Genomic DNA, 27,740 nt, shown 5'->3' with positions numbered 1-27,740 from the left:
GCCTACCCACCTGCCCTGAGGAGAATACGCTTTGAGGGAAGAAGCGCTGAGAAGGGGAGTGAAGGAGTGAGTGTGCTCACAAAATCATCCTTTTTTAGAACGCACCAGACTCTGACACTTTTCAACGTTTTAGCCACTGTAGACTTCCAAACCATACTCTCCCTCTCCACAACTATGCAAACACACGTCGATAAAGGAGGGGAAAGGGCTGGTTGGTGGTCAAACAAACACTGTTCTTGGAACTATGCCGAGGGAAGTCGTTGTGCAGCCTTGCAGTAAAGAGACCTCTTCAACCTTTTTGTTGGCCCGATAAAAAAACAACAACTAGAAATCAGCTTTAAACAACTACCACAACCCACTGGGTTTTTCCATCACATCGAAGTTCGCCCTGTGTGGTGCTAACTTCTACTCCACATGGTTATGCAAAGCGCGTAAGAAAGATTTTTAGAATTTGGCCTTAGTGAAAGCGAATAAATCATTCTATGGCAGTGAACTTACATACTAAACCATTTTCATCTTTTGATTTAAGCTAATTTAGATAGTGGGAGGTGTGGCACCTAATGGAGATGCATTTTTAAATTTTTTTTCCATGACATCCATTCCAGCGTGAAAATTGCTCTCTAGAGAAGACTGTGTCGCACAGTGCACACCAAATGAAGTGGAAACAGAGCTGCACTTCCTAACCTACCAAATGTATGACCACATTAGCCACGCATATTTCCCACAGATTACGGAGACTCAAGAAAAGTGGGAAAACAAATCAAAAGATAACTTTCCGTTGACCCGTTGCCATGAGAAAAGGGCAACCAGTAGAGCAAACAACACTGTGTACAGAATGGAAATGTATCGGTTTATTTTTCTCCCCCTTTGCCATTCATACTTAAACTATTTGCATATTGTTAGAACCTTGTACACAGATAATCATGAAACATTTAAAGTGCTCTATACTAGAGAAATGTGATTATGCATAGTTTTTACATGGTTCTGTGTTCATGGCTTACTTTGAATTAGAGATAGAGAGACTAAGACAGCTGGCTATACAGACTATAGGCCATTATTTCAATCAACCACCCTATATGCAGTGTGTGTGTATGTGTTTTTGTGTGTGTGTGGTAAAACGCATATTTTCAGATGAACATGAGAACAGGTCAGGTCATGGAATAGAGAGAGACAAAAGAGACATGGTTCATGGTCTTAATATTCTCTTTTCAAGTGTTTTGGATTTTTAGGACATCCAATATTTTGCACAATTGGCCATCAATTTCTTTTTTGAAAAACAGTGTCAAAAACCAACAAAACTTTAAAACAAAAACACACCAAATCCATGCAAACAGATGGCATATTGTTTGGATCAGGTAAAATGCCTCTATATGTGCTGGTTTACAAGTGTTATCAACTTGTCTGTTCAAAATCTCTCTGTGGCCTAGAGCAGTCCAGCAGTCCGAGTTGCTGCCTCCAGACACACGGACCCACACACGCACGCTCGCACTGATGCAGCATGAATCCATTTGAAGCCAGCACGCTGCTTTTTCAGCAAACACCCTTGTCTCCATCGCTCCCCACCGTCTAGGTCAATAAAGCATTTAAATGTCTAAAAAACATCGTACAAACAAATTAAACAAACCAAACATCAGGGCACACCAAATGCATGCAGACGTCCTGTCCAAGGAACCGGGGGAACAGCCAAGTCTAAACACATCTCCGCCCGACAGAACTGCTCTGACCAACTGAATGTTTCGTTCCTTAGCTCCGACAGTAAACAGTCTCCATGTGGGCAAGCAAGAGGAGAGAAAAGTCTACTTTTATTGGCGTGGAAATAATTCCATTACCATACAGTCTCCCCCCATAAAAGGCAATGTGTTCTTTTGATCGAGCTGTGTGATGGGACAGTCCCGGCCTGTGCCCGCCGCCCAGGGGGCTAGGCCACTCCACACACCAGAATTCTTCCTAACATTAGTTTAGCAGCAGGGCGAACGAAGAGCAACGCACAAACGCATTATTGTTCCATCTCTCTCCTCTCTCTGTGCCACACTGCACTGCCGGAGTCAAGAGCCGCCTGACAGAGTTAGGAAGAGAGACGGGGAGAAACAGTGATGGGAAAAGGAGAGTTAAACGTCCGTCCTATTCAACATACGAACACTGGCTCTTATGACCCACTGTGGCCGTTTGCTATTGGCCAGATAGTTTCTAAAGTCTGCTCGCTTCACAGTGCCATTTGCCTGTTGGCGAGCGGTAGGTGACGCTTTCTTACTGCCCTCTCCCCTCGCCACGATGTAGCCAATCTAACATGCATTGCTCCAACTAAAATACCCGGTAGAAAAAAGAAAGACCCTCCCTCCACTTTTTGCACATTACATAGGGAATAGGCCATTTGTGGCGCAAGCCTTTTTCCCCGACGAGGACATTTGAGAAAGTTGGCTGCAACTTGGGTTATCTGCTCTGAGAGTTCATGACTCCAGGGATCCACAGTTATTTAATTTGTTTTTTATTTGAAACAAGGAACCACTTAGCAGGCTGTAGACTCTGGGGCATATTGGCCCGGCTTCTGACAGAAAAGAAAGACCTTCCACTTCACTGTTGCTCCATGTCCTTTTTCCCCCAAAGCACTTTGAAAATAGGGACAGGATGGCGTAGACAACAGACACAGCCTGCTAACCTTAGTTTGAGATGAGAAAGGAGAAGGAAGCATGCGGTCGCAGTATGCCACGCAAATTAAGAGTGGATGCAACCATAACCTGAATTTAATTTTATGTTTTAGAGAATACTATTATTAAAAGTTGTACAAAACAAAACATTGTTTAAAAAACAGGTATAGTGCATGTTAATAATGACGACATAGCTATACAAAAAATAAATAATGTCAGTAAAATCGTATAGACCAAAAATCTTATATCATGATGTAAGCTTTGGGCCATATCACCGAGCCCTGGTGTTATAACTTACAAGGAAATAATTGCAATATAGGCAGATTTTTGGCCTTATCCCCAAGCCTTAACTAGAAAGGAAAAGTCTCCTCATAAGTGTCTCATATAAGCCTTATTATGATCACCATCGGCCATCTGAACTGACCTGTTCGGTGCCAACACAGAAGCCCACACTAAAAGTTAGAAATTTGTCAGATGGAAGAAGTTTCCGCGATGCAGCGAAGACTACAGCGAAGACCTCATGCAGGCACTTATCTGAACCGCTGTTGTTTCACTGTAGCCACACCGATGAACGGCTACGGCAAGATAAAGTGGCCAGCAGGTGGTCTTTGAAAAACAGCAGAATACTGCAGGGGTCAGAGGTTCAAGGTCAGGCCCAGCTGCTGGAGCGGAAAACCTCAGATCCTCACGATGCCTAATTTCTGACGCCGCTCAAGGATGCCTTGTAGATGAATACTAAATGCTGAGCATTGTGAATATCAATGAGGGCTCATATCTTGTATGCAACCCAAGCTCAGACACTCTACATAGTATTTGCATTCGAACTACAAGCTAGGAAGCCTTGGTCATATTCATTACACCACATCATAGCAAAACGTCACACAACAAAAGCGCTGTTTCATACTGGAAATGCTCAGATAATCATGTACCTGTTTCAGTCCACTATTTCCCATTTGGTCCTTAATGAACACTAACCCGGATGGAGGCAAACCGCGGCTGTCTGGACAGATTACTGAACAGCCACGCTCTTCATTTATTTTTCCTTAAGGGCCCCTGAGTGGTGTCGTGGTTCAAGTTGCTCTGCAGTAACAGCTGAGGTCAGGTGTTTGAATTCTGCTCCGTGGCATATCGACAGGGCCTGGGGTCCAGCATACCGACAGGGCCTGGGGTCCAGCAGACCGTCAGAGCCTGGGGTCCAGCAGACCGACAGGGCCTGGGGTCCAGCAGACCGACAGGGCCTGGGGTCCAGCAGACCGACAGGGCCTGGGGTCCAGCAGACCGACAGGGCCTGGGGTCCAGCAGACCGACAGGGCCTGGGGTCCAGCAGACCGACAGGGCCTGGGGTCCAGCAAACCGACAGGGCCTGGGGTCCAGCATACCGACAGGGCCTGGGGTCCAGCATACCGACAGGGCCTGGGGTCCAGCATACCGACAGGGCCTGGGGTCAAGTATTCTTAGCACTTAAAATAAATCATCTTTCTATCAGTCATTGGGAAATAAGAATATGTACTGCTCAACTCCCTCCAATAGGACTGATGGCTTCACCTCAATTCAGAACTAAAGAAAGTTAAGAAACATTTAAGAACTCAGGGCCAAAGGAATCCCTTGACTTGGCTCTGTTGCTGACCTGTGAGTGAATGAGAGAACGAAAGAGAGCAAAGAGAGACAGACACAGCATCTTCCTCCCCCTCTACCCGAGTGGCTAACAGGTTTTCCTTGTTTTATTAATATTTTAAAACGGAAAGAGGCCGGGTCGCCACAAAACAGCGTTTGAATTCCCAGCGGCGGGCATTAGCTGACATGTCCGCAGCAGGTTACACAACCCAGTGAGCACCGCTCTGCATTTACCTTGCCATTTGCACTGAGCTGCGCTGGAGACTTGATGAAACTGCTTCTGACGGCCACAACGGTTCCCTTCCCCCTGCTCAAACTGTCTGTTTGCACTTGACTAGGTTAACATGACAGCATGGTTGGTTGAGATTGGGTGATGTATCCTTAGGGAGGTCTGTCTGCTCTCAGCCTCCCTCCATCTTTCTCTCCCTCCGATCTCCCTCCCCCCATTCCTCCAGGGCTACAGGTACTGTCGGATTTAGTTCCAGCTGAACAACTGAGCTGATTGATTGTTTTAGTAGTTGCCTAAATCAAATCAAATGTTTTTCTTTCCCCACGCTAGGTTTGATAACGACCGGTGTCGGCTAATGGTGAGACGTTTACTTCGGGAACCTTTTCTCAAGAAAGTCCAAAAATCCTGACCTTCAACCAAAACAATGTAGGTGTCTAACATTACTCTGTGTTTAGTATCAAAGGGGCAAAGTATCTTAGACCCACCGACAACTATGAACCAACAGACCCGAGATCATGACACAGATTGGTACGTTGCAATCCAAGAAACTGCTTGGTTCCAAAATTGTTATGGTATTTGGTGCTTAAAAAAACTGTTATATTGTAACGGCTAATATCATCCATGTTTCAACACGGCCCATTCCGAAAACGAGGTGCAACAGCCTACGTAAGACCCAGACAAACACGCCACTCACCACCAAAAACCCATGCTCACACCCTCTTCATCCCTGGCACTTCCCACCAAACAGCTGTGGCCCATGCTAATGATGCCATCATTCCACTCCACTTGAGATTCAGACTAAAGACCCATTCAGGACACAGGCCTAAAATCAGCTGGGTGTGTGTGCGGCATCTGCCTGGCAGCGCGGTGGGTTAAACATTTCCCCCTGAAATTGGCCGGCGCTGTCGTGTACCTGGCATGTCACAACAGCAGAAGTACAAACAGAGTGTCTTTTGTAGTCAAGGCACCGGGACCAGCACGCAGACTCCCGCCAGCCCCTAGCGAAGTCAAACCCCCTCCCCGCCCCTATGAGCGCCACTACACGTCCGCCCCAGATCCCTGGCCATAGAAATAGTCATCCTAGAACCGACATCCCTGTTTAACTCCGTTGATGGTCGGGCGGACGTGGAAGGATATGAGCCGCGTTGTGAGGACCCGTTAACAGGATTCCATTTCTATGGTGTTCCCGGGGCCCACGGTGCTCCAGCCCTGCCCAGACCGGCCCGCCTGGCTGTCAACACTGCCACAGAGGCCTCTATTCATCCTGGGAAAAGACAAAGCCCAAAGTGTACAGCAGCCATGCTTGGTATCCCTGGCATTCTGATAGCCACCAGCGATATCATTTTAGGCTTTTGTGTGTCCGTGCTTTGGTTCCCTCTCTCTTCGACCGCTTTCTTCACGGACCCCTGCCATCACTTCTTCTCATCCGCTCTCGTTTGCCCTTCCCCTTCTCCGTTCCATCTGACATAGTCACATATTCCAAGGTGTGGTTCGAGGAGGAGGAAGAGGAATGCCTCAGTCGGCGTCTTCTTCAATTTGGCGTCTTTCCTGTGGTGCGCCACCCGCGCTGAGAGTGCTATCTGGCCCGCACACATGCCCCTCTTGGTTAGCCCTCCTCTGGACACTGGAACCCAACAGTGGACAAACATCCAACTGTTAGATAGCATCAGCATCCCCCCCCCACCCACCTCCCACCAATCCTCTCCAACTGTACGCTATGTGTGCCGGCCACTGATAAATAAGGTGGAGATCAGAGGAAACACAAGCTGTGATGATCAACATCTTGCTGTCTGAATAGCACTGAGGTGCCAGGAAGATGCGAAGAAGAGGAGGGGGAGAGGGAAAAAGAGTTAAAAAGAGAGTTAGAGATTGATGAGTAGAGAGAGAGAGAAAGAGGGAGAGAGAACAAGATGGAGAGAGACAAGATGGAGAGAAAGAAATACTAGGGGTCAAGATCTAGAGGAAGAGTGTTTGAGAGAGAGGAAGATGGAGTGAGGGGGGCAGGGAAATGCATAGACGGAAAGCTGAAGCAGAGAGTACAGTGGAGTGAGAGAATGAGCATTTGGAGGACAGCGAATCGAAGAAGGATCAAAGAAGGATTGAAAAAGGATGAAAGAAGGAGCAAAGAAGGGGGGAATGGGACAGCTTCTTGGCGTCTGAGTTGCCCCAGGAAAAAAGTAGACTGGGACATAAAGAAAACAGAACAATTAAAAATGTAAAGCTCTGAGAGTCAAAGGAGATAATATTCCAGAATGGACATTCCACTTCTATCTAGACTTGCTAATACTTGAAATATGGATATGCATTAGGGACTGTAGACTAGCTACTGTATATACATGCTGCACTTCACCTAAACCACATCATTTGTTTCTTCTTTGTCACTATTCATTCAGTTAAAATGCCTCATTCCAAAGGGGTGGAATGGTGACTCTAAGATTCCGGTGGACTTCCCTACTACAGAGGGGAATGTTGATAAATCTACACTAGCGCTGCACCATTTTGACAAGTTGGAGTTGAGACTGGAAGGGACAGGTGCCATTGATACCCTGGTGGCCTCCACAGTCCAAGGGACGTATGCTTGCCATCATGCATCCCATAGAGCTGTGGTTTCCTCTTACAAGATGGACGCCACACTAGGGGATAAACTGGATCAGGCTGAGTGCCATGTCGTGGTGGGGTGGTGAAAGAACATATCATAGAAAGTGGCCCACGCCACACACCACAGACTAATCTGGTAGAAATGTTTCCGAGCAGATATGGCATTGGGTGTCGGTCTTCATGTTATATTTCGATTCAACAACGCTGTTTATTATGAAGGGGCCACAACTTATTTTCAATGTGTAAGACGAAGAACACGACAAACATGGACAATAAAACATACACCTAATACAGACAAACATAGCATGTGGCTCAGCGACAAAGAAAGCACCCTGTTAATCCAATCCAACAGTTGTCTGTTCTGGTCCCTCTGAAAGTCACCCCTGACAGAACGCTCCGGAGATGTCTCAAATGGCACCCTATTCCATATTTAGTGGACTACTTTTGACCAAAGGCCACAGGGAAAAGGGTGCCAATGAAACATACCTGACAAGGCTAGCCTGTAGCGCCCAGCCAATCATCAAGCTCCGGAATCTCCCGGCTCTTTGGTCTCTACATACCGGCCCCCCGGATATCCTTTAGTTAAGGAGGCCCCTAAGCTAGCGCCATGTGTTCTCTGAGCTAGGGGCCGGATGGGGGGGAGATTGGGGGGTCGTCCGGAACACTGGTGATGCTTAAAAAGCTTTGGGGGTGACATCAGCATCACACTGAGACGTGTGAGTGTCTGCTAACATAAAAGATGAGGCTATTGAAAGGCAAGGCCTTGTGGAAACCAATAATTTTGCTGTTACTAGATCTCTGAAACTCCTAGACCTCTGAAGCTGTGTGTGTGTGTGTGTATGTGTGTGTGTGTGTTCGTTCCTCTGGGTTGTGTGTGCAGTTGCTCCCGCAGTAAGCTCCTGGATCTGTGAATCTATTCTGTGAATGGCTTTTGTTGCTCACTTATACACATACGCTCACGCACGAATGTAGGATGAGGGTGCTCAGGTTGCTACTTCCCTCCTGGTATTGGCCTTGCTATTGTCTAATTATTCCAGTAAACATTTACACAGCATGTGTGGTCTCCCCTCCCTCTGAATTCACCCGCCGCAGCCCAGGGACAACTCTAAAATATATGTGCGCGTGCGTTCTGACATCATCTTCCCATTCGCTACTATGTTTTTTAATCCGAGCGCGAAGGTATGACATCTTGAAAGTATAAATGGCATAAGTTTACCATTGTGTTTCAAAAGACTATGTTTGAAAATCGGAAAACAACTCATATTTGTAATGAGCCAGCACTTTCTCCTTTAGATTCCTTAAAAAGCTTTTTTTCTTGCGTTGTTGCCATGGGTGACCATTCTAACTACACAAAGTAGGTATTATGTCTGCTACTCACCATGGGCAATGGGCAGACATGTAGCTCGCCACTACTCACCCAAATCATCAGTCCATAAGCTGAGATAATACAAATCTGTCTGACCTAAATCGAGTACATAGGCTTTGTTTAATGTCATAAAAATGACCCCAGACAACTAAAGTGTACATAGATAGGACCTCACCTAATGTAGACAGATTTCAACCCCCAGAAAAAAAGAGTGACTGACTCAACTGTGGAATTCATTCAAATCAAAACACTAGCATGCAGCGACAGAGAGCTACACTGCTAAGCCTGAGAACCCAGATGGCAGGCAAATCTCTAAAGCCATCGATACCAAATCCACCAGTGTGTTGTTTTGGCCAGCGCTATATACCCACAGCCTGATAGTAGATGCTTGTTTTGGCCAGTCATCCCACCTCAGACCCCACCTAGCATCCAGCCTCTGTCAATTCAGCTACAGCGCCAAACAGATGTCAGTTTGGTTTGTCTAACCACCGCGCACTGTACCGTGGGCCCTTCCAAGTGAATGTGATGTGATAAGGCCGGCGACAGAGTCCCGAACCTTATCACATCACTCCGGGGATGAGAAACCGACGTAGTCCACGTCTCCGCTCTGACTGAACTGGTTGAGTCCAACATGATGCTCAATTCCTGACCAGCTCCGGTCAGAAAAAAGTGGAAAAGATAGGAAAAGTGTGACCTTTGGGAGGTGGATACCCTCTTTTTAGCTGTCAATTAAGTTGACAGAATAACAGAGAGGTCACGGACTCAGTCAATATTCAGGGCATCTAGGGTTGAAAAGGTTGATCTGCGCAACAAAGGCATCTTTAGAACATCTTCATGTCAAGACCTGTTTGATAAAAGCAAAATCATACTACATAACACACTTTCTTAGAAAAGAGAGAGAAAAGATCCTTTCAATCTAAGCACGATCGGGACAAAACACACATCTCAGAAATGAAAAAGATGAGCAATTGAGAGGAAAGAAGCAGAGAAAGAGAAAAAAGCTGTGAGAATGAGAAAGAAGGAGAAAGAGACAGAGAGAAAGAAGTCCTTTAACGTCTTGCTGAGGCCAGTGTCCAAATCTCAGCATGGCATTGTGGCAACGTTTATTTGGAAATGCTCTGCCTCAGGAGAGACTGCTTGATCTGTGTCACATGGCTGTGAGAAGGGGGATGATACACACTAGGTCATTTATTCTGTTCTCTCAATCTATTTGACCATTATTTTATCTCTCGCTTTTAGCATCCCAGTTAGCATCTCTGTTGGCATCCCAGAGGCATTGAACTTTCTCTTACATAAATCATGTTCATCTATGAAGTGTGCACTGTAAAGCTTGAATCCAGGGGCAACAGATTGACTTCTGCGATTCATTTTTGCATAACTGATGTCACATTCATAGGTCGCCTTCCTGTAATAACATAGCCTACATTTAGTGTGGAAATGTACTACCTTTAGTTGTACTGCCTTTATTTAAGACGAAAAACTTTCTCTGACACTGACAGAAACAAACAGTGAAAATACAGAGGGATAGATGACACTAGATAAAGGAATCGGGAAATTTTTCCCTGAAGAGACATCAGAGAGACAGATATAAACGATTGGAGACTGCTGTGATTGTCGTGACCTTCCTGTCCATACACACTGAGCTCCAGGCGTGCATACAGAGACAGGCAATCAGTGGTCAGTGGATACAATCAAGGCTGCATAGAGGAAAATATCACAGCCATTACCAAATAACTGGGGTCAGTACCCGTGGGAATCGTTTTGTTGTCTCTAGTCCCCTTTTCTCCCTCTTACTGTTCCCTCACTCGATCAATCACCCACTCTGACTTGAAACAAAAGCTTCTCTCAATACGGTCAATTGAATCACAGTGATCCTTATGGAAAAATGCGCTTATTCTTACGCAGGTCTGAGTGCTACTCAAGTTTGGGGATTCCAGAACTAGATGGTCATTTTATGACCTGGTGTCATGCTCCACATATTGTGGGAAAGGCGGTAGGTCTATTTTTTCAATAGCAACTACTCACAATTCCATGGCTCATAACATCCATGGGAGTTACACAGCATTTGGCAAGAGCAAGGAGTTTGGCTAGCCAGGCAAACCTGATCCTAGACCAGCTCTACTCGTCTGAGACGCTATGTGAACACAGGCCCTGGACACAAAGGTTACAAAGAAGGCTTCGAACTCTGCGTGAACTCTGAACAGAAAAGTAACAGAGGTTTTACAGCATGTCGACATCAAAAGGGACTGCGAGACACACTATCTGGAAACACAAAGAAAGGAGCTTTAGACTTCAATCAATAGCATGTAAATAACCCAAGTGAACCACATCAACAACGCAAAGGCTCTGTTATTCCAGTGCACTGTAAACAAGGGAGGCACTTCTCAAATGGAGTACTGATTCCCTACTTGGAGCACTTCTTTTAGCCTGGGAGCTTAGTCTAACGGTGGGTACTGTGTAGGCAAAAGGGCGTCATTTGGGGCGAGTGTCCAACTGTCACGGGAGCTGTCAATGAGTTATCTGTCTGGTGATCTTGGCAGCATTTCTGAAAGGGTCTACAGTCACACTAAAAAAGCCTGTACCGTCAGACACAGCAACACAAGAATGTGAACACACCGGCAAACACTAAAACATCCAGACGCACAAACAGGAAAACACAAACACACACAAACACAGGCAAAACCGAACACACAGGCAAACTAACACACACCAAGCAGGCCTTGCATTAACTTAACAAAGAACGTAGCTGAATGTGTTCCCACCGTAGAGCACTCTGGGAACGCCCATTGGATAGAACTCTTTGTTAAATAAAATAAAAACCATTCTGTAAGATCCTCCAACTGTCTCACCAGGTCCCAGGCTTTCATTATTTACCTGTCTGGATTTCACTTATTAGATGAGAAAAGCATTGAAGTATGCTTTTCAAGTATAGACTTGAACTGAGATTCCTGTTCTATCCATTCTATTTCTATGCTGCCCACCCTATCTGGTAGCCGAAATCCAAATTTAAATGAAAACAGACCCAGAGCTTTTGCAGTGATCACCTCAGTTCAAAACCCAAACTAAAACGTCAGGTATTTAAAGCCTGTTTCGGACAGAGAACATCTAAGGCTAAAAATATCCACAGCCCTCCTCCCCCTCAAATGTTGTTGGGCCTCAAACGAAATTTCGCCACTCACCAGAAGTATTTCCCCCTCTGCTTGAGCAGCAGGCAGAGTGAACACCTACACCTTTATTTTGTAGGGGAGAGGAGCGGATGAATTTAGCCCTGGGCTTGACATTACATCATCGTGTGGTTTCTCAGCAGGGCGGAGCGGCATATCAGGGGCCGGCATTACTCACAGAACTCCTTTGAAGAGCTAAGCCTGGCTTCTCACTACCTCGCTCCCTCGTCCTCTATATTACGATGCGCCTTTCTCTACATCTTTTGGTCGCACTCTCCCCCTCTTATGCCTCCCTCTCTCTCTCTATGTCATTTATTCTGTATTCTGTGTCGTTCTCTCTCACTCACTTTCTTCTGTTGGTTCATTTATCTCCCCTTCTCTCACTCCCTCTCTCCCTCAGAGCGGCAGGTCCTTTGATGTTAGTCCTGTGAGATGTGTTGCGCGTCGCGGGTTGCCAGCCCTCCCCTCCCTGCCGAGCCCGGCCTGATACTATCTGCTCCGACGGCACATTCATGTGGTTCATGCCGTCAGCACAGTACAACTGTAGTAGCAGTTTGCCCTATCAACCTGCCGAAGGCCCTGCCCAGTTCAGGGTCCAAAAACTGGAAAGGATTGCAGGCGGTGCGAAAAGAATTTTCTCACAAAAGCAGGGCTTATTTCTCCGGATGATTAGCCCTATTCCTCACTACTAAGTCATGAGCTCCTATGAGGAGTTGGTCTAGGAGGAGTAGTTGATGGGGGACAGGAGATGATGCATCATGCTCATGTACACCGGGAGACAAAGGGCAACTGCTCTTCTTCGTCGGGAAAACAAATTAGCCTGAGCTTCCAGCCAACCCTACCCAGCCTGCTCCAACCAGCCAGCCCCAATCCATCATATTTCAGACCCCACTGTGGAGGAGCCTCTCTGGCTGGCTGGGCCTCATTACCGGGACGGCCAGCAACCTCCAGCCCAGAAAACATGCTCCTGTATGAGGGCAGCGAGAGGCTGGCGGGGCTGTATGGTGGAGGTCAGGGATTCCACCTCAGCCAAATTATCCCAGACAAGCTATTTTTCTCCATCGGCAGCCTTGTAAATTACCCGTCCCAGGGTAATGTCTGTTGGTAATCCATTTGAAGAAACCGTGGAGCTGGCAGACAGAGGAATGGCCAGGCGTTGCCAGAAGAAATGTCCCTGTTGTGGTTTACTGTGTAGTAAGCCCCAATAACACTAAGGAGACGTGTGTGTCTAGGGAAGGTCGGAGGCGCCAAAACCAATGATGTCTTTCACGGAATGATAGCGATATAAAGCTAATAAGCCTTGAACACTGAGAAAGCATCAGGGGGACATCCTTTAGCCAAACTGGCTTGCTATAATGCAGCATTATTAAACGATTGAGATATGGGTTTCACAGAAGCTGTAATAATGCATTTCCGAAGCAGGGGAGCGGGGATTTACACAGATCGGAGGCGGTGATGAAAAAGGCTGAGGTGAATTCTACAACGGTGTGGTCTACCCTAAGAGAGAGGCCTGTAAGACAGGTGTTCTCAAATCGAGAACACTGGACACATTCATGACGAAGCTCCTCAAACCCAGGCACGTGCACCGTGTGTCTTGCATTGTGTGTTGTACTGTGTGTTGTACTGTGTGTTGTACTGTGTGTTGCATTGTGTGTTGTACTGTGTGTTGTACTGTGTGTTGTACTGTGTGTTGCATTGTGTGTTGTACTGTGTGTCGTACTGTGTGTCGTACTGTGTGTTGCATTGTGTGTTGTACTGTGTGTTGCATTGTGTGTTGTACTGTGTGTTGTACTGTGTGTTGCATTGTGTGTTGTACTGTGTGTTGCATTGTGTGTTGTACTGTGTGTTGTACTGTGTGTTGTACTGTGTGTTGCATTGTGTGTTGTACTGTGTGTTGTACTGTGTGTTGTACTGTGTGTTGTACTGTGTGTTGCATTGTGTGTTGTACTGTGTGTTGTACTGTGTGCTGCATTGTGTGTTGTACTGTGTGCTCACAAAACCAGCAAACATGTGTTTGTGCATGGAGTGAGTCAGCCAGAGCGCAGTGTAAAAGGACTCGAGGCCACGCAGGCACCTAGCTACCTTCCAATCATCCCAATCTATCTGTGAATAGAAGCGCAACCAAAGGGGGCTTGGAGTTTTATACCCTCCTCTGTTGGTCAGCACATTCCAGGTTTGACAACAACGCCCGCCTCTGCCCGGACCAGCGACAGGGGAGAGTGCGCATTGTCACCACATAAACCTAATCCTAGCCCCCACATTGACCTGGGTCCTTTTGTTTTCCAGTTGGTCTAAAAGGGATGGAAATGCTGGCCCACCAAGGTCAGGCGTTGACCTGGCCCATATCAAAATGGCAGCCATCAAAGAGGGGTCTTCAATCGTGAGGTTGTTTCAGAAGTTCGAGCAGCACCCCCCCCCCCTCCCCCGATCAGCGTAACTCAGACTGAGAAACACATTTTTAAATATCACAAAAGCAGGGGTGCTCCGAGATGCACACATATTTGCATTTTTATTGTCAACGCAGCAAGATTGGTTGTCACTGTTGATTATTTAGCTCTTATGACTGTGTTATTCGCATGAGCGTCTCCAATCCAGATGGCGTATCCAAAAGCGGAACGCTATCAATTTACTGTGGCTAATTCGTTGGTCTCTAAATCACAGCGCATTTCTCCTTCTTCACACCACCTGGCCCAGGCATAAACAGCTCCTCATCACAGAACTAGGACCAATAATTGATCGGATTTCAAGAAAATTGGAACGCAGAAAATTAGAGACCACTAACCAGTGGAGTACTGGGTAGGCTACAGAGAGGGTGAATGCCTGAGAGAGAGCGAGAGTGTAAGAAAATGTGTGTGTGACAGAGGGAGAGAGGGAGAGTGAAAGCGAGAGATAGAGAAGCTGGAGATGCCTGGTAATCTCTCAGAGGAACATCAATCTTTCTTTCTCCCCCTCAATCACTCTAACTCAGACAAACTGTAAAGTAACATAGCTGCTGGGGCTGCCAGTACCAACATGCACGTTTGCACAAAAACACACACACACACACAAACAGAAAGAAAAAGGTTAACAGAGAAAGTAAGAGAGACAGAGAGAGTGCGTGTGTCGGCAGATGAAAGACAGAAAGACAGGTAACAGCGCACCAAATAGGAAATGAGCTGTTGGACTGATTTAGAATGTCATAACACCTCTGACACCCATCACAGGCTCGCTGTGCATTGGGAAAGACCCTGATGCAATGTACAGATGAGTGATAGTTTGTAGTGGCACAAGTTGGTTGTGACGGAAAAGCTACCATAGAGCCTAGTTCCTCGTCTCCTTCCCTCTCTTTCTCTCTGTGCGTCAACTCCCAGTCATATACATGTGTATACGCTCTACAGAACCTGACACATTTTTCTGCCAGGCTCAAATGAGGATTAGACAGCAAGGAAAAGACGAACACCAAAGAGAGAGAGGGAGATAGAGAGAGAAGGAGAGAAAGGCAGGGAGATAGAGTGAGAGAGATAGAGAGTATGAGGGAACAAGAGAGATGGAGAACTGAGGAAAAACAGTTTAGTCTGGTCTATTCCAAAGACGACGGAGAAAAAAGTCAACCTCAAATTACTTTGGCTGGGACTTGAAAGAGGAGCGAGGACGCGGTCAAAGACGATAGCACTTAAAATACAGCTGCCGCCCGCCAAACCAATAAATGGAAAAAAGTAGGCAAGCTGGGCACCAGTAACCTTTTAAACCCTCCACACGGCACTTGTACGCAGGCCACTATTGCTTGGCTGCAGGCGGGCATGGGCTAGGCGGGGCGGTGGGTGGCGCTGGCCTGGGAGGGGTCCTGTTCCGGGTACCTCCGGTCTTGTCTCGGGCTGGCCCATTTTGGTCTCCTCTCTTGGGGTTTCCAGCTTGTGGCCTCGCAAGGGACAGAGAGGAAGGGAAACAGAGAAAGAGAGAGAAAGAGTGTGCGTGTGCAAGAGAGCCGCCTGGATCCCTCGACCATACCAAGCTGTCATTATAGTCTAAATGCAGCGGGACATAACTCCTGCCTGCCTGTCCCGCTCGCTTTCTCTGAGACGAAAGGAGCGGTGGTGTAGCCAGGCTGCAGCATATAAGCTGAGGACTGGGATCAGGGGTCGGCTCCGTTGCCAAGTGGCTGGATTGCCGGGACGGTAACCCAAAGGTTGTGTTTGAGTCCCTCCACCGACTAGGCATTAAGCCTTTCTGCAAGGCATTTGACCGTAACTTCCCCCGCAGGTTGCTCTGGATAAGAGCATCTGCTTAATTACTACAATATAAATGTCTGACTTACTATGAGCAGTCGTTCTGCTCTGCTTCTACGAACGTCACCAGTCATAACAAAGCTACCACATAGATTGTCCTCTTCTAAAGAAAGGACTCCAAGGAAATTCCACAGAACTACCCTACTAGAGACAAGGGTACAAAACCTACTACTTTAAACAAAGGTCTTTTAGAGGCTTGGCTGGCTCGCTTTCCTGTCACTTCATTTTAATAGGAAGTGTGGATGATTCAGAAAAGGAAGTGAGACAACAAGTCACAATCTTTCTGGTTCACATCTGAGGAGCCCATTTGTCCCATCTGGGACCGGCAGCTTCTGCCATTAACACTGCATCAGACTCTGCCTCGTCCCAGTCCCTGCCTCAGTCCTGCCTCAGCTAGGTCCTTATGCATGCCGCTAACATCCCAGCCCCTCTGCAGGGAAATCAGAGGCAGATGTGTGCTCTGCTCCGGCCATCAGATGAGATGGGATGCTGGCAGCTTCCCTTCGCTGGGCAGGAGGAACAGGGAGTCAACACAATGGAAGGGATGAGAAGGAAATTCAACCTCCTCCACACCAAGGACGGAGAAACCAATGGTCACACTAGTAACAGCGATTATAATGCATTACGATGCAGCTCGGTTAATGCATAGTCATTTTTGTCATAAGCATGTATGACCCTGTCAATAATATTTGAATATCATTTCGGAATTAAGTGTAGGTTTTCTCTTCATGCTACTGTACTTGTTGGTTGATACTGTGATGTTTACCACGGCTCTCTATCAACATATGTGTTTTTCTACCCTGTTACTTTCCCCAATTTCATGATATCCAAATTGTGATTAAGATCCTGCTTCATCACAGAAACTCCTAGGAGATTCGAGACAGTGGATGTTAAGATGTTCCTCCAAAGGTTATCCAACGCTGTTCCTGTTTGTATCACGCTGCTCAACCATGAAGATTATGCTGGAATCCCTAGACACCGGAATGGGTCTTGACTGACCCCAAGCCGCCCCAAGGCCTCACTAGAGTGCGACAAGGCAAGTAAAACCTATTTGATTGGTAACCCCCAAAACCGAGAGCCCTGGCCTGACCCACGAGCAGGATTCAAACTCCGGTTTCACAATGATGCAGCAAACTCCAAGGCAGCCATTATGTGTTCTGTCTTTGAACCCAAACCATCCGTCCAATCACACAACACAAATGTATTTGCGTTTTCATGCTAAATTGGTCGGGGAGGGAGTCGAATTCAGATCCATTGTGGAAATATAACGTAGTACAGGCGTGGCTTTCAGCCAGAGCAATCAGTCTGGGTAGCCAGGCAACTTGACGAGCACAGTCCATGGAGAACAGGGTGCTGTGTGTGCAGCAGCTCAGGTGTCAATGACGGATGACACCATCTGTGTCAACATGGGTTGGCACGGTGATCCTCAACCTCCGACACCCAGATCAGGTGGTACCGCCAGGGCCTGGCGTCACAGTCTTTACCAGTGCCAACATTGCAGTGCGATCGGAGGCGTTGAAACGACACGCTACCTGTTGTTTATACCGGACCGGGGCGTGCGGTTATATGTTTAGCGTTTTTATACTCACATTTATGCCACCGCTTATAGAGGGACTTGGAGTTAAGCTGACACACTGACACTCTACTCTCACAACACAGACGACGACAGTTAAGATGGCCGTTGCGAATTAGTCAAAACCACAAAGCGCCCCAAAAAATGATAATGATACAACAATGCCACAGAGATGTTGCAGTGCATTGTAGATCGCTGACTGGCTAAAGCACTTCACCCCAGTATTTTTTACATTTACTGAGTGACACTAAATATTACAATTCTACGTTCCACTTTCTAAAAGTAGGCAGGCTGTCAAAGGGTAGTCTGGAATGGTTTGCCTGCAGAAAGAATACCCACATGCAGTTTGGACTCCCCTCGAGGAGAAAGTGATTAAAAGAGACATTGATTACCTCCCTATTATGTAGTTAAATTGTAGGCAATCAGGGACCTGGGAAATGGCCTCGCTGGCTGAGAGAGAGGGAAGCTGAGCGTTTCGGGTTCTGGCGTCTTGTCCAAATCGAGTCATCTCACTTCCCACTTAGCGGTGCGGAGCAAGTAGCAAATTGACTTAATTTATTATTTTTGGCCCTGCCGCACATGCCGCCCCCCCATCCCCAGTCCGCGGGCCAAGCTCAGAGGGCTGTTCGCTTTGGAGTGCGGGGGAGAGAACGTGGAGGTGGCGGTTCGTACACCTCTTTGCTCAGGAACCGCGCCAGGCCCCCCATCCCCCTTTCAAAGCTCTGCCCACTGAAGTCTGGAAGACCACTGTACATAAGCGGTAGAGCTAACCTCCCTGGGGCCTACTCAAACAGCTGGGGCTCACTGCCGAGGCCTGCCATGCCTGCCCTGGCCGACTGTTCCTTGGAAACCACCAGTCAGATACAGACGCCGCCGGGCCAAGTCGATGCCACCGTTTACACCAACGTGGGGATGGCCTAAGGCCCAAAACAAAGACAGCCTGTGGATGGGGTCAGCAGAAAGGCTAGAGAGAGGGGCGGTGTGGGAAATGCTGCAAATGTTTTGCCGGTATACTTGTATCAAGTCTTACAGTGAGGTTATAACTCCATTATAATGCATTAGACGTGTTGTCAATTGTGATTTTAAAAATAAATCAGGCCTGAGGAATAGAAAGAATGCCCCCATTTGACACACTGTGAGAGGACATAGCCAGTTACTAATGCATTATAACAATCACTTTTGAAATTCCATTACTGTACAGTTTCAAAAACGCAGTAATAAAAGATGCAATTTCTCTTACAGAGGGAACAAAAACGTGGACGTGGTAATTTTGTCCATCCTGGAAAAAGGGTCCACCATCTTTACATGGAAGCGGAAAGGTTACGAGCTTCCATGGAGTGGTCAGAAAACTATGTTTGCAAAGAAAGCAACCCTAAATAGATGTGGCTTTCAATGTAAAGCTGAGGTCCCACATTTCAGTGTGGTTAGCAAGCAAAGCCAAAATGGCCAACAAACGCTATATGTGAAGCAATGGTATCCATTTCTGGGGGAAATACTTCCATCCTGACAGTCCCTCAAAACGTTCTATGTTCATAGCAAAAAATGACAAATGTTTGCTATTTGCAGTAACATATGTGAGTTCACACTCACAAGTATACACACAAAGCACACATTTAAGTTCAAATCAGGAATGTGAATTTTGTGGCCATGTTCTGTAAATACACAATTTCTGTAAGAATGCGTCAATAAATGAGTAATAGACATCGCTTACAGATTCCTCAGAAAATCCTAACAAGTACCAGGGCAAACAACACGTTTTTTAACATTTAAGTTAGAAGACGAAAGTAACCCTTAAGTCATCTTCGAAATCAGGGATTTTCTACCAAATAAAGGCCATGTGTAGCCTTCTTCGGCTACTGTAGTGGTGTTAAACAAGACAAGAAGGACAGCAGGCTCACACTATTAAACTGCTCCTAGTTCAATGTTTAACATGTTTCAAAACAAACCTTATGAAGAAAGTAAATAGTATTTATAAGAAGTTTATCTTGTTTTCTGTATTTAAAAAAACATCAAGAAAAAACGTTAACTTTATTCCATAATTACAAAACAGTAATTGTCCCCTCCCACTTTGAACACTGACCAGAGAATGAGGGTCTCAGTACATTCTTTACCCAGTGGGGTTTTAGGCCAACGGGTCGACATTGACAAATCTCCCCAGCGCTAGCCTGTTCAAACTTCAAGTCACAGCACGTTCACCAGTTAACTTCTCCAGGCCAAAAAGCTCAAAAGCAGGACCGACAGTAATAGACCACATTGTCCCCGGTTTCATGTAGGCTACAGCGGGGTTAGAGGGGGCCGTGGCGTGGGCCGTCCACAAGGCTGCAGCTTGGACAGCAATCAAAGGATTTTGTACACTTGCCCGATGGCGCTTACGGGAAATGATTACGCACATGTTTAGTGAAGTAGGACTGTAGAACGGCCCTACAAAAAATAACTAACAAGTTGGTAAACTAGAATCTATCCATGCGATTACATTACGCTCAAAGTTCTACACGAGAAATCGCCCAGTTTCAGTTTGTTCAAGTATTTTACGTTTTTAATCATTACAAAATATCCGCATACAATCACTAGTCTAGGTCTACTTCTAAGGACTAAGTGAGTGCAATATTGATTCGATGTAGCACAACTTAACATCAAGAGCTGCGACAGTGGGAGCTTGAGCTTGTTTGTTGAAACTTAATTATAGAAGTCAATTAGGAAGAAAAAAAAAACTTTCCACAAACGAATTAATTCGGAAATGAACTATAGCCTATACTGATTTATCAAATTGTGTTTATTATTAAGCAGAACATTTCTTAAGCTCCAGAACACAGAACTTTTCATATGGCTTTGTGATCAACTATGTATCTAACTCTGATCAGGTCACTTAGAACCACTTGTAAACTATGATTTTCCAGTGATGGTTTACATGTGCAGTAGATTTAAAAGGGATAGGCTTATCGGAGGAAAGTTGCTCAGAAGATATGCGGTGAATCTAAAACGATATCCAGAAAAGTACCTGCAATGTACATGTTTCACTGGATAAGTTCCACAAGATAGAAGCCATCTTGTAATCACATATGCTACCAACCAGGCTAGAACCATCCTAGACACACTACACACCACACACACACAGAGCAACCCAACTCACTCACCCCCGCCCCCCTCTAAAAAGTTTTAGAGTAAACTCAGTAGAACAACACAGTAGAATGAAAGCCCAGGCTCGATCGAAAAGCAAACATCCGTGGCAACACTGTGGACATGTCATTCCCACAAGTGAATGGAGTTTTACATACTTGAACGATCTCGCCCTCCGCACTGATAGTGGCTCCTGCCTTTGAGAATCGTCCTTGCAACCCGGTCGTGTATGTGGTATAATCTCCATTTGGACTTGACTCAAACAGCACTACTTCCACAAAAGCCGTATCCTTGGCGAAAACCGTTCCAAGAGAAGTGGTGACCACGAAGATCACCAATACTACCGAATCGGCTACACAATCTAACCTTCTCCTTGGTAAAATCATCATCTTGCCGGTTGGATATGCGCCGATCGGAACATAATTTCCAAGGGTGATTAGGTGATGGTGCTGAAATGCTGGAAATCGAATTGGAAGCTATATCGATGCGTCAAAAAAAAGAGCGCCGTGTTTTCGCAATTGTGCAACAAAACCGTGCGTTGGCCGAGCGTGTTTATTTCACCATTGCAGCCTTGTCAATTACGTTACTTGCTTGCTAACGCTCCCTCTCTTTCTCTCTTCCTCCCTCTCTCACTCGCTCACTCCCCCTCTGCCCCCCCCCCCCCCCCCCCCAAGCTCTACAAAGCGGATCTCCTTTGATCTCCAAACACGTGATTTTTTATTTTTTTTTCTCCCAAAAGGGTTATCCCCACCCACCAATCTTCCTTACCCTCTACTTTCCACTCCCCACTCTCGAGTGCCAGCACTCTGTTAAGGACGCACGGCGCATTCACCGTTAACACTTGGGGTTAGGAGCTCATAGGTCGAGAAGTAGGCTATACCTTGAATTAAAACCACCCATTCTAACAAACGTGGAACAATAATGTTGAGAAATCCTAATACAGATCTAGTTTAGCTATGGACATTTGATTATTTATCCAATATAGCTAAACTGTGTATAAAACAAACGTGTTTGGTTGTCTCTTTTTGAAGGAGGGATACGCTTAGGTTCGAAGCCCTTCAAAATAGGAACGACCTTAAAACAAACATAGCCTTTTCAAAACACTTCATTATTTTACCCGGCTAATTTTTCAATCTCCCTTCAGATATGTTTGCCTCAGCTATCTATCTGTATCACCAGACATTAATGATAACTTTTCTAAAGTAATCCTCTAGTTGCCAGTTGTTTTTTTGAGAAGAATGCATAATGCCTAAAGCATGTATTGGTGTAAGTCTTTAGAAATAAAAATCTTAGTATTCACTATAGTTACACATTTAATTAAAAAGGCCCATTATAAATGGCTTATGAATAATTAATAAATACTGTTTTATGAAGTATTCATAAAAAGTTTTCTACATTTTTTCAGGCACATTTTAACATGCTTGTAGTGTAGACTGACAACATTTAAATTGTTCTGGTATTATTAACATAATATGCCATACAAGTTGTCAAATGCCCATGTCACTGTTTTGTTTATCTGAATTCCTCTCATCTTCAAACGGATCTTACCCTCATTTTCAAGATGGAGGCATGACAGGCTAATTGCACATAATTTCAGTAATTCTTAGAAACAGCTGTCACAGGTGTTTAAAGCATCACACGTTATTTTCATTTAGCAATGAAAATACATAATCACTGGCTTTGGCACAGGAGAGAATGATGCAAACATTATATGGGATTTCAGCAATATGAACAAAATGAGGATAACCAATATGCATATTAAGTATTATACAAAAATAGACCAACATAAATATGTTGTATTTTGTCAACAATCAACCAGCCTGACAGATTGAATTAAAGAGTATATTGTAAAATTAATTTTTCACCAGACAGTTATATCATTGTGGATCATATAATGGAGCTGCGTTAGGTTAGAGGATAAGTAATCGTTCAATGCCATGTCTTGAATCCTTTATCTAAGGTTTGTGTGTGTGTGTGTGTGTATGTGCATGTGAGAGAAAGAGTTTGTTTGTGTACTGTGTGGAGCTTGGCAGTGCCTGGCTGCTGGAGATACAGCCTGGGTCACCCGTTCAGTCCACTTTTTCCTATTGTGAGGGATCATGTAGGTCTCTGGTCAAATGTAGTGCACTAAAAAGAAGATAAAGTGCCATTTGGAACACAGTCTTTGACTGAGGAAGGGAGTTTTGTTTCGAAAAAGGACAAATATTTTTTTCAACGCATTAAACAAAACAGCTTCATAGAAAACTTGTCACATAAAGATCTTGGTGTTCCATTAAATAAGCCAATTTAATTCAGTGAGATTTAAGGCTTTAAGTATCCACTACTATCTTGTAAACAGCTTTTTGATCATTGCCCGATTTCTCATTTCCAGCTTCAAGTGTTACAAGGGCTTTTTCATCAAGTTGTATGACGTGAGAATACAACACTGCGAAATGTACTTAATAATAAGCTGCCCTGATTATCCACACCCATCCACAGTGCTAGATGTATACATTTATTTCTCAAATATTTCAGCTAAGAAACAGGGTGATTATGAGAACCAAATGCATGAGAGAGTGAGAGGCCTTTTTAGGTCAAGAATGCAGCAGCCTTCGGAAAAGCTGCTTGATGGTCAACATGTGTTTTGATCCAACGGCGGCGATGCAGAGGAAGCAAATGAATTCAAAGGAGTTGAAGCTAGCTAGCTGAATAATAAGATGTTTTTCTTCCTCTTACGCTGCAAGCATGACAATTATTTACAGATCCCATTTTGCCTGATGGTGATGTCACCAGAGAAGTCCACATGTGGCATCTATCTGTCCTGTAACACATAAGGACACATATCCACTCCCACACACACTCTCACACACACACAGACAGAGAGAAACAAAAATACACACACATTTATTTCTCCATTCTTGTGGGGACCAGAAAAACATACCCTTAATCCTAACCCTAAATGTACCCTAAATAACCTAACGTGCATGTCAAATCTCAGTCTAGCCCTAACACCATGCACTAACCCATAATGCCTGAAATTAACCCGATTCCAACAATAACCCCAATCCTAAATTTGCACTAAACCTTTGTGGGGATCATTCGGTCAGATGGCTTACTATCTTGGTGGGTTCCCCAAATGTGTTGTTAGATTTTAATAACACACACAAACACACACACGTACACATTGTATTTATTTTTTAATTATTCAGATCATTTGGAAATGCAAACAATGTAAACTAAATGTAAATGAATGGTAAACAAATGAACCAACACAACATAGATTGAAAAGCTGGCAAGGTAACTTTAGTCGACTGTCATTTACCTTTCAGGCAGGTACATTTCTCTGACAATGAATCCTTTGTAACTAACCTGCCAGCTAGGTCATTGATGCCCAAAACAACTTCGAAATCTCTATTCTATTATGTCAGAGCTTTGAAGACGACTGTAACACACAAGATCCGACTAGTAAAAATAGTTTTGAATGGTCAACCAACTCAGAGTTCCAAATTGAAAACGTAGGCAATATCTTAGATCTGTGACCTTCTGACCTAAAGATCACTGACATATGACATTAGACAATGACCAGTATGCAAATATACCATTCTGTTGTTGGGGTCCGACAACACCAATCCGACCAAGATTTTTTTGTTTTTATAACATGATATATGACACGATAATCTTCTCATCAAACCCTTCAACAAATAATGGCAGACTCAACATACTAAAAATTTTAGCAAATTTGTAAATGTCTGTGAAAAATCTTCAAAATTTCAAAACACTAAAAGGTTAAAAAAGGAACTATTTGCAATGCGGAAGTTAGTTTTATAATGAAATTTCATTTAATTTGCTAATTTTACAAATCACTTTGGTAATATTTATTTTGAAATGTATGGTAAACATTAATGATGAAACGTTTTTGGAATCAAGTCCAAAAACGGTTGTCATGAAGTTAGGGTGCAATAGTACTTGCAGGCTGTCTACTCTATTTATGATTTTTGTCTCACAAAATACTTTTTCAGATGCATACAAATTAAGAAATTCAAGTTAATAATACCTTGCAAGAAGTTGTACAGTGTTTTCCGCTTGGTGCCGAAGACATGTATAGAGTCTACACTAGAGTAAGTTGTGTATATAGAAATAACATGAAAGATGAATAAATCTAGGTATGTATGGCTGACAACACATGTTCAGCAACAACCTGGAAGAAATATGGGATAACAGCCATTGCTTAGGAACAGTCCAACAGATCTTTCTATTTTCCAGCTCACGGGTATGATCTGGAAAACGTTCACGTACTGGATCAGTTGGTTTAACAGCTACGCTAACCTGCAGCCCCAGATACAAGATACAGTATATCATGCTATCAGACAGGTATATACATAAGGATCTGGAGAAAAACACTTCTAAAAGGCTACATTTTCTGTTCAACATCTACAAGTGCACTTGGAATAATGTAAACTCTAGCAAATTCTTAGATAGTTATGGAAGCAATGATTGATCATCCATGAGTTTAAAATAATATCCCAGATCAACCCTTTAATTCCAGAGGGCAAAGATTGAAGTTATTTAAGTCATGAAGCATATCCTAAAGCGTACCCCCACATATTAAACATGAAATAACATTTGTTTGATGGGTACACAGTTTGCAAGCAAGAAGTATTAGGCTACCGACAGTTTTTTACATAGATTGTCATATAGATATGTATTCTTCACTTCAACACTATTGAAAATTAAAGTGAACTTTCATCAAATGGCACTAAAAGATTATCAACAGAAATCTGTTTTCACAGTGCAGAAAAAATAAGTATACCCTTAGCTTAAATATTTCAGCCTCTTTGGCTGAAATAACTTCATGTAGGCTGAAATAACTTCTCTGTCGTTTGATGGCCTTTCCTACGTGCACAGCCCACTTCAAGTACCTCCATTGCATTTTGATAGGATTTAGATCTGGGTGTTGATTATGCCATTCCACAACCCTCTATTTGTTCTTTTTAAGCTATTCTATTGTAGTGTTGCTTCTGTGTTTTGGATCATTGTCCTGTCGCAAGATCCATGTTCGGCCAAACAACTCCACCTTTGAATCATCTGTCCAGAGCACATTGTTCCAGTAGTTTTGGACTTTTCCTAGGAGTTTTCTGGCAAAAGTCAGTCATGTCTTGATGTTCTTTTTTGAGAGATAAGCCACTTCCTTCCTAACCTCCCAAGTAGGCCACATTTGTGCAGTCTCTTTCTGAAGGTTGACTCATGCACTTCAACACTGATTGTGGCAAGAGATGCCTGTAGTTACCTTGATGTTCCCCTTAGAGACTTTTATGAACATATTTATGTCAGATCTTGGACTGAATTTGGCAGGATGACTTGTTGTATGTTGATTGCCAGTGGTTTGGACTATTCACCATTCATACATGATTCATTGTGGAATGATGTACTATGAATTGTTTGGTTTTGTAACCACTCCCAGAATCATCAGCATCAGTAATCGTTCTTCTTAGGGCCTCAGTTTTTATGATATTATGTTAGTCATAATTAACTTAAAAAAACTGATCCACACAAGCCATTTAACAGCTAAATTGGAGAACTAGTTACCTGGCCCAATTTTACTTCTGAACATAGCAAGCTAAAATCATTTTAGAAACCAGATAGAATATGTCAGCTAATAAACAAGCAGTTAAACCTGTAAATTGTTATAAGTTAACTATTGAATCTGCTTTATCACAACACGCATATACACTCACCTAAAGGATTATTAGGAACACCATACTAATACTGTGTTTGACCCCCTTTCACCTTCAGAACTGCATTAATTCTATGTGGCATTGATTAAACTAGGTGCTGAAAGCATTCTTTAGAAATGTTGGCCCATATTGATAGGATAGCATCTTGCAGTTGATGGAGATTTGTGGGATGCACATCCAGGGCACGAAGCTCCCGTTCCACCACATCCCAAAGATGCTCTATTGGGTTGAGATCTCGTGACTATGGGGGCCATTTCAGTACAGTGAACTCATTGTCATGTTCAATAAACCAATTTGAAATGATTCAAGCTTTGTGACATGATGCATTATCCTGCTGGAAGGAGCCATCAGAGGATGAGTACATGGTGGTCATAAAGGGATGGACATGGTCAGAAACAATGCTCAGGTAGGCTGTGGCATTTAAACGATTCCCAAATCACTAAGGGGCCTAAAGTGTGCCAAGAAAACATCCCCCACACCATTACACCACCACCACCAGCCTGCACAGTGGTAACAAGGCATGATGGATCCATGTTCTCATTCTGTTCATGCCAAATTCTGACTCTACCATCTGAATGTCTCAAAAGAAATTGAGACTCATCAGACCAGGCAACATTCTTCCAGTCTTCAACTGTCCAATTTTGGTGAGCTCGTGCAAATTGTAGCCTCTTTTTCCAATTTGTAGTGGAGATGAGTGGTACCTGGTGGGGTTTTCTGCTGTTGTAGCCCATCCGCCTCAAGGTTGTGCGTGTTGTGGCTTCACAAATGCTTTGCTGCATACCTCGGTTGTAACAAGTGGTTATTTCAGTCAAAGTTGCTCTTCTATCAGCTTGAATCAGTCGGCCCATTCTCCTCTGACCTCTAGCATCAACAGGGCATTTTCACCCACAGGACTGCCGCATACTGGATGTTTTTCCCTTTTCAGGAGATTGTCTTGACCAGGACCACACCCCTAAATGCATGGAAGCAACTGTCATGTGATTGGTTGATTAGATAATTGCATTAATGAGAAATTTAACAGGTGTTCCTAATAATCCTTTAGGTGAGTGTATATTCAAAATGTTCCTTCTCTGACACTGCAAGTTATGCTGTCCACTCTTGCTTATTTGATAATGTAAAGGAGACAATATCTCATCTAGTGAAAATAAATCACATTATTGACAGAAAGTGGCTTTTAACCTTTTTATAATATACATTTTAAATTGCACACCAATTTATTCGATTTTGGTGGTGGCACGCTGTATGCCATTAAAATGATCAGCTGTCATGCCATTTGTGGAAGATAGGATTTTATTTCTGTGTAATTGGAAGGTTAACTTCAATTTAGGCTTTAATATCATATCATGACACAGAGAAAACACTGATGTTATGTCATAAAAAGGATGTTATTTGCACTTTCAAATATTATTTTGAAGGAATTTAGAAATGTAATGTATGCAAATTTCACTATTTATG

At 44.2% G+C, this 27,740-nt stretch overlaps 1 protein-coding gene across 1 annotated transcript in view; it reads right to left on the bottom strand.

The window, feature by feature from the left end:
• The window catches only part of znrf3 (zinc and ring finger 3), a 64,844-nt gene extending 43,628 nt beyond the window's left edge, over positions 1–21,216 (bottom strand). Inside the window, exon 1 of the mRNA XM_010876035.5 lies at positions 20,730–21,216. Coding sequence (XP_010874337.2) covers positions 20,730–20,960 — 231 coding nt within the window. The 5' untranslated portion in view covers positions 20,961–21,216. The remainder of the gene's footprint in view (positions 1–20,729) is intronic.
• Positions 21,217–27,740: the final 6,524 nt, after the last annotated feature.

The sequence above is a fragment of the Esox lucius genome, chromosome 13 (genome assembly GCF_011004845.1).
Source record: "Esox lucius isolate fEsoLuc1 chromosome 13, fEsoLuc1.pri, whole genome shotgun sequence".
NCBI lineage: Eukaryota > Metazoa > Chordata > Actinopteri > Esociformes > Esocidae > Esox > Esox lucius.
Note: the sequence above shows the minus strand (reverse complement) of the source record. Positions and strands in the feature narration are given on the sequence as shown.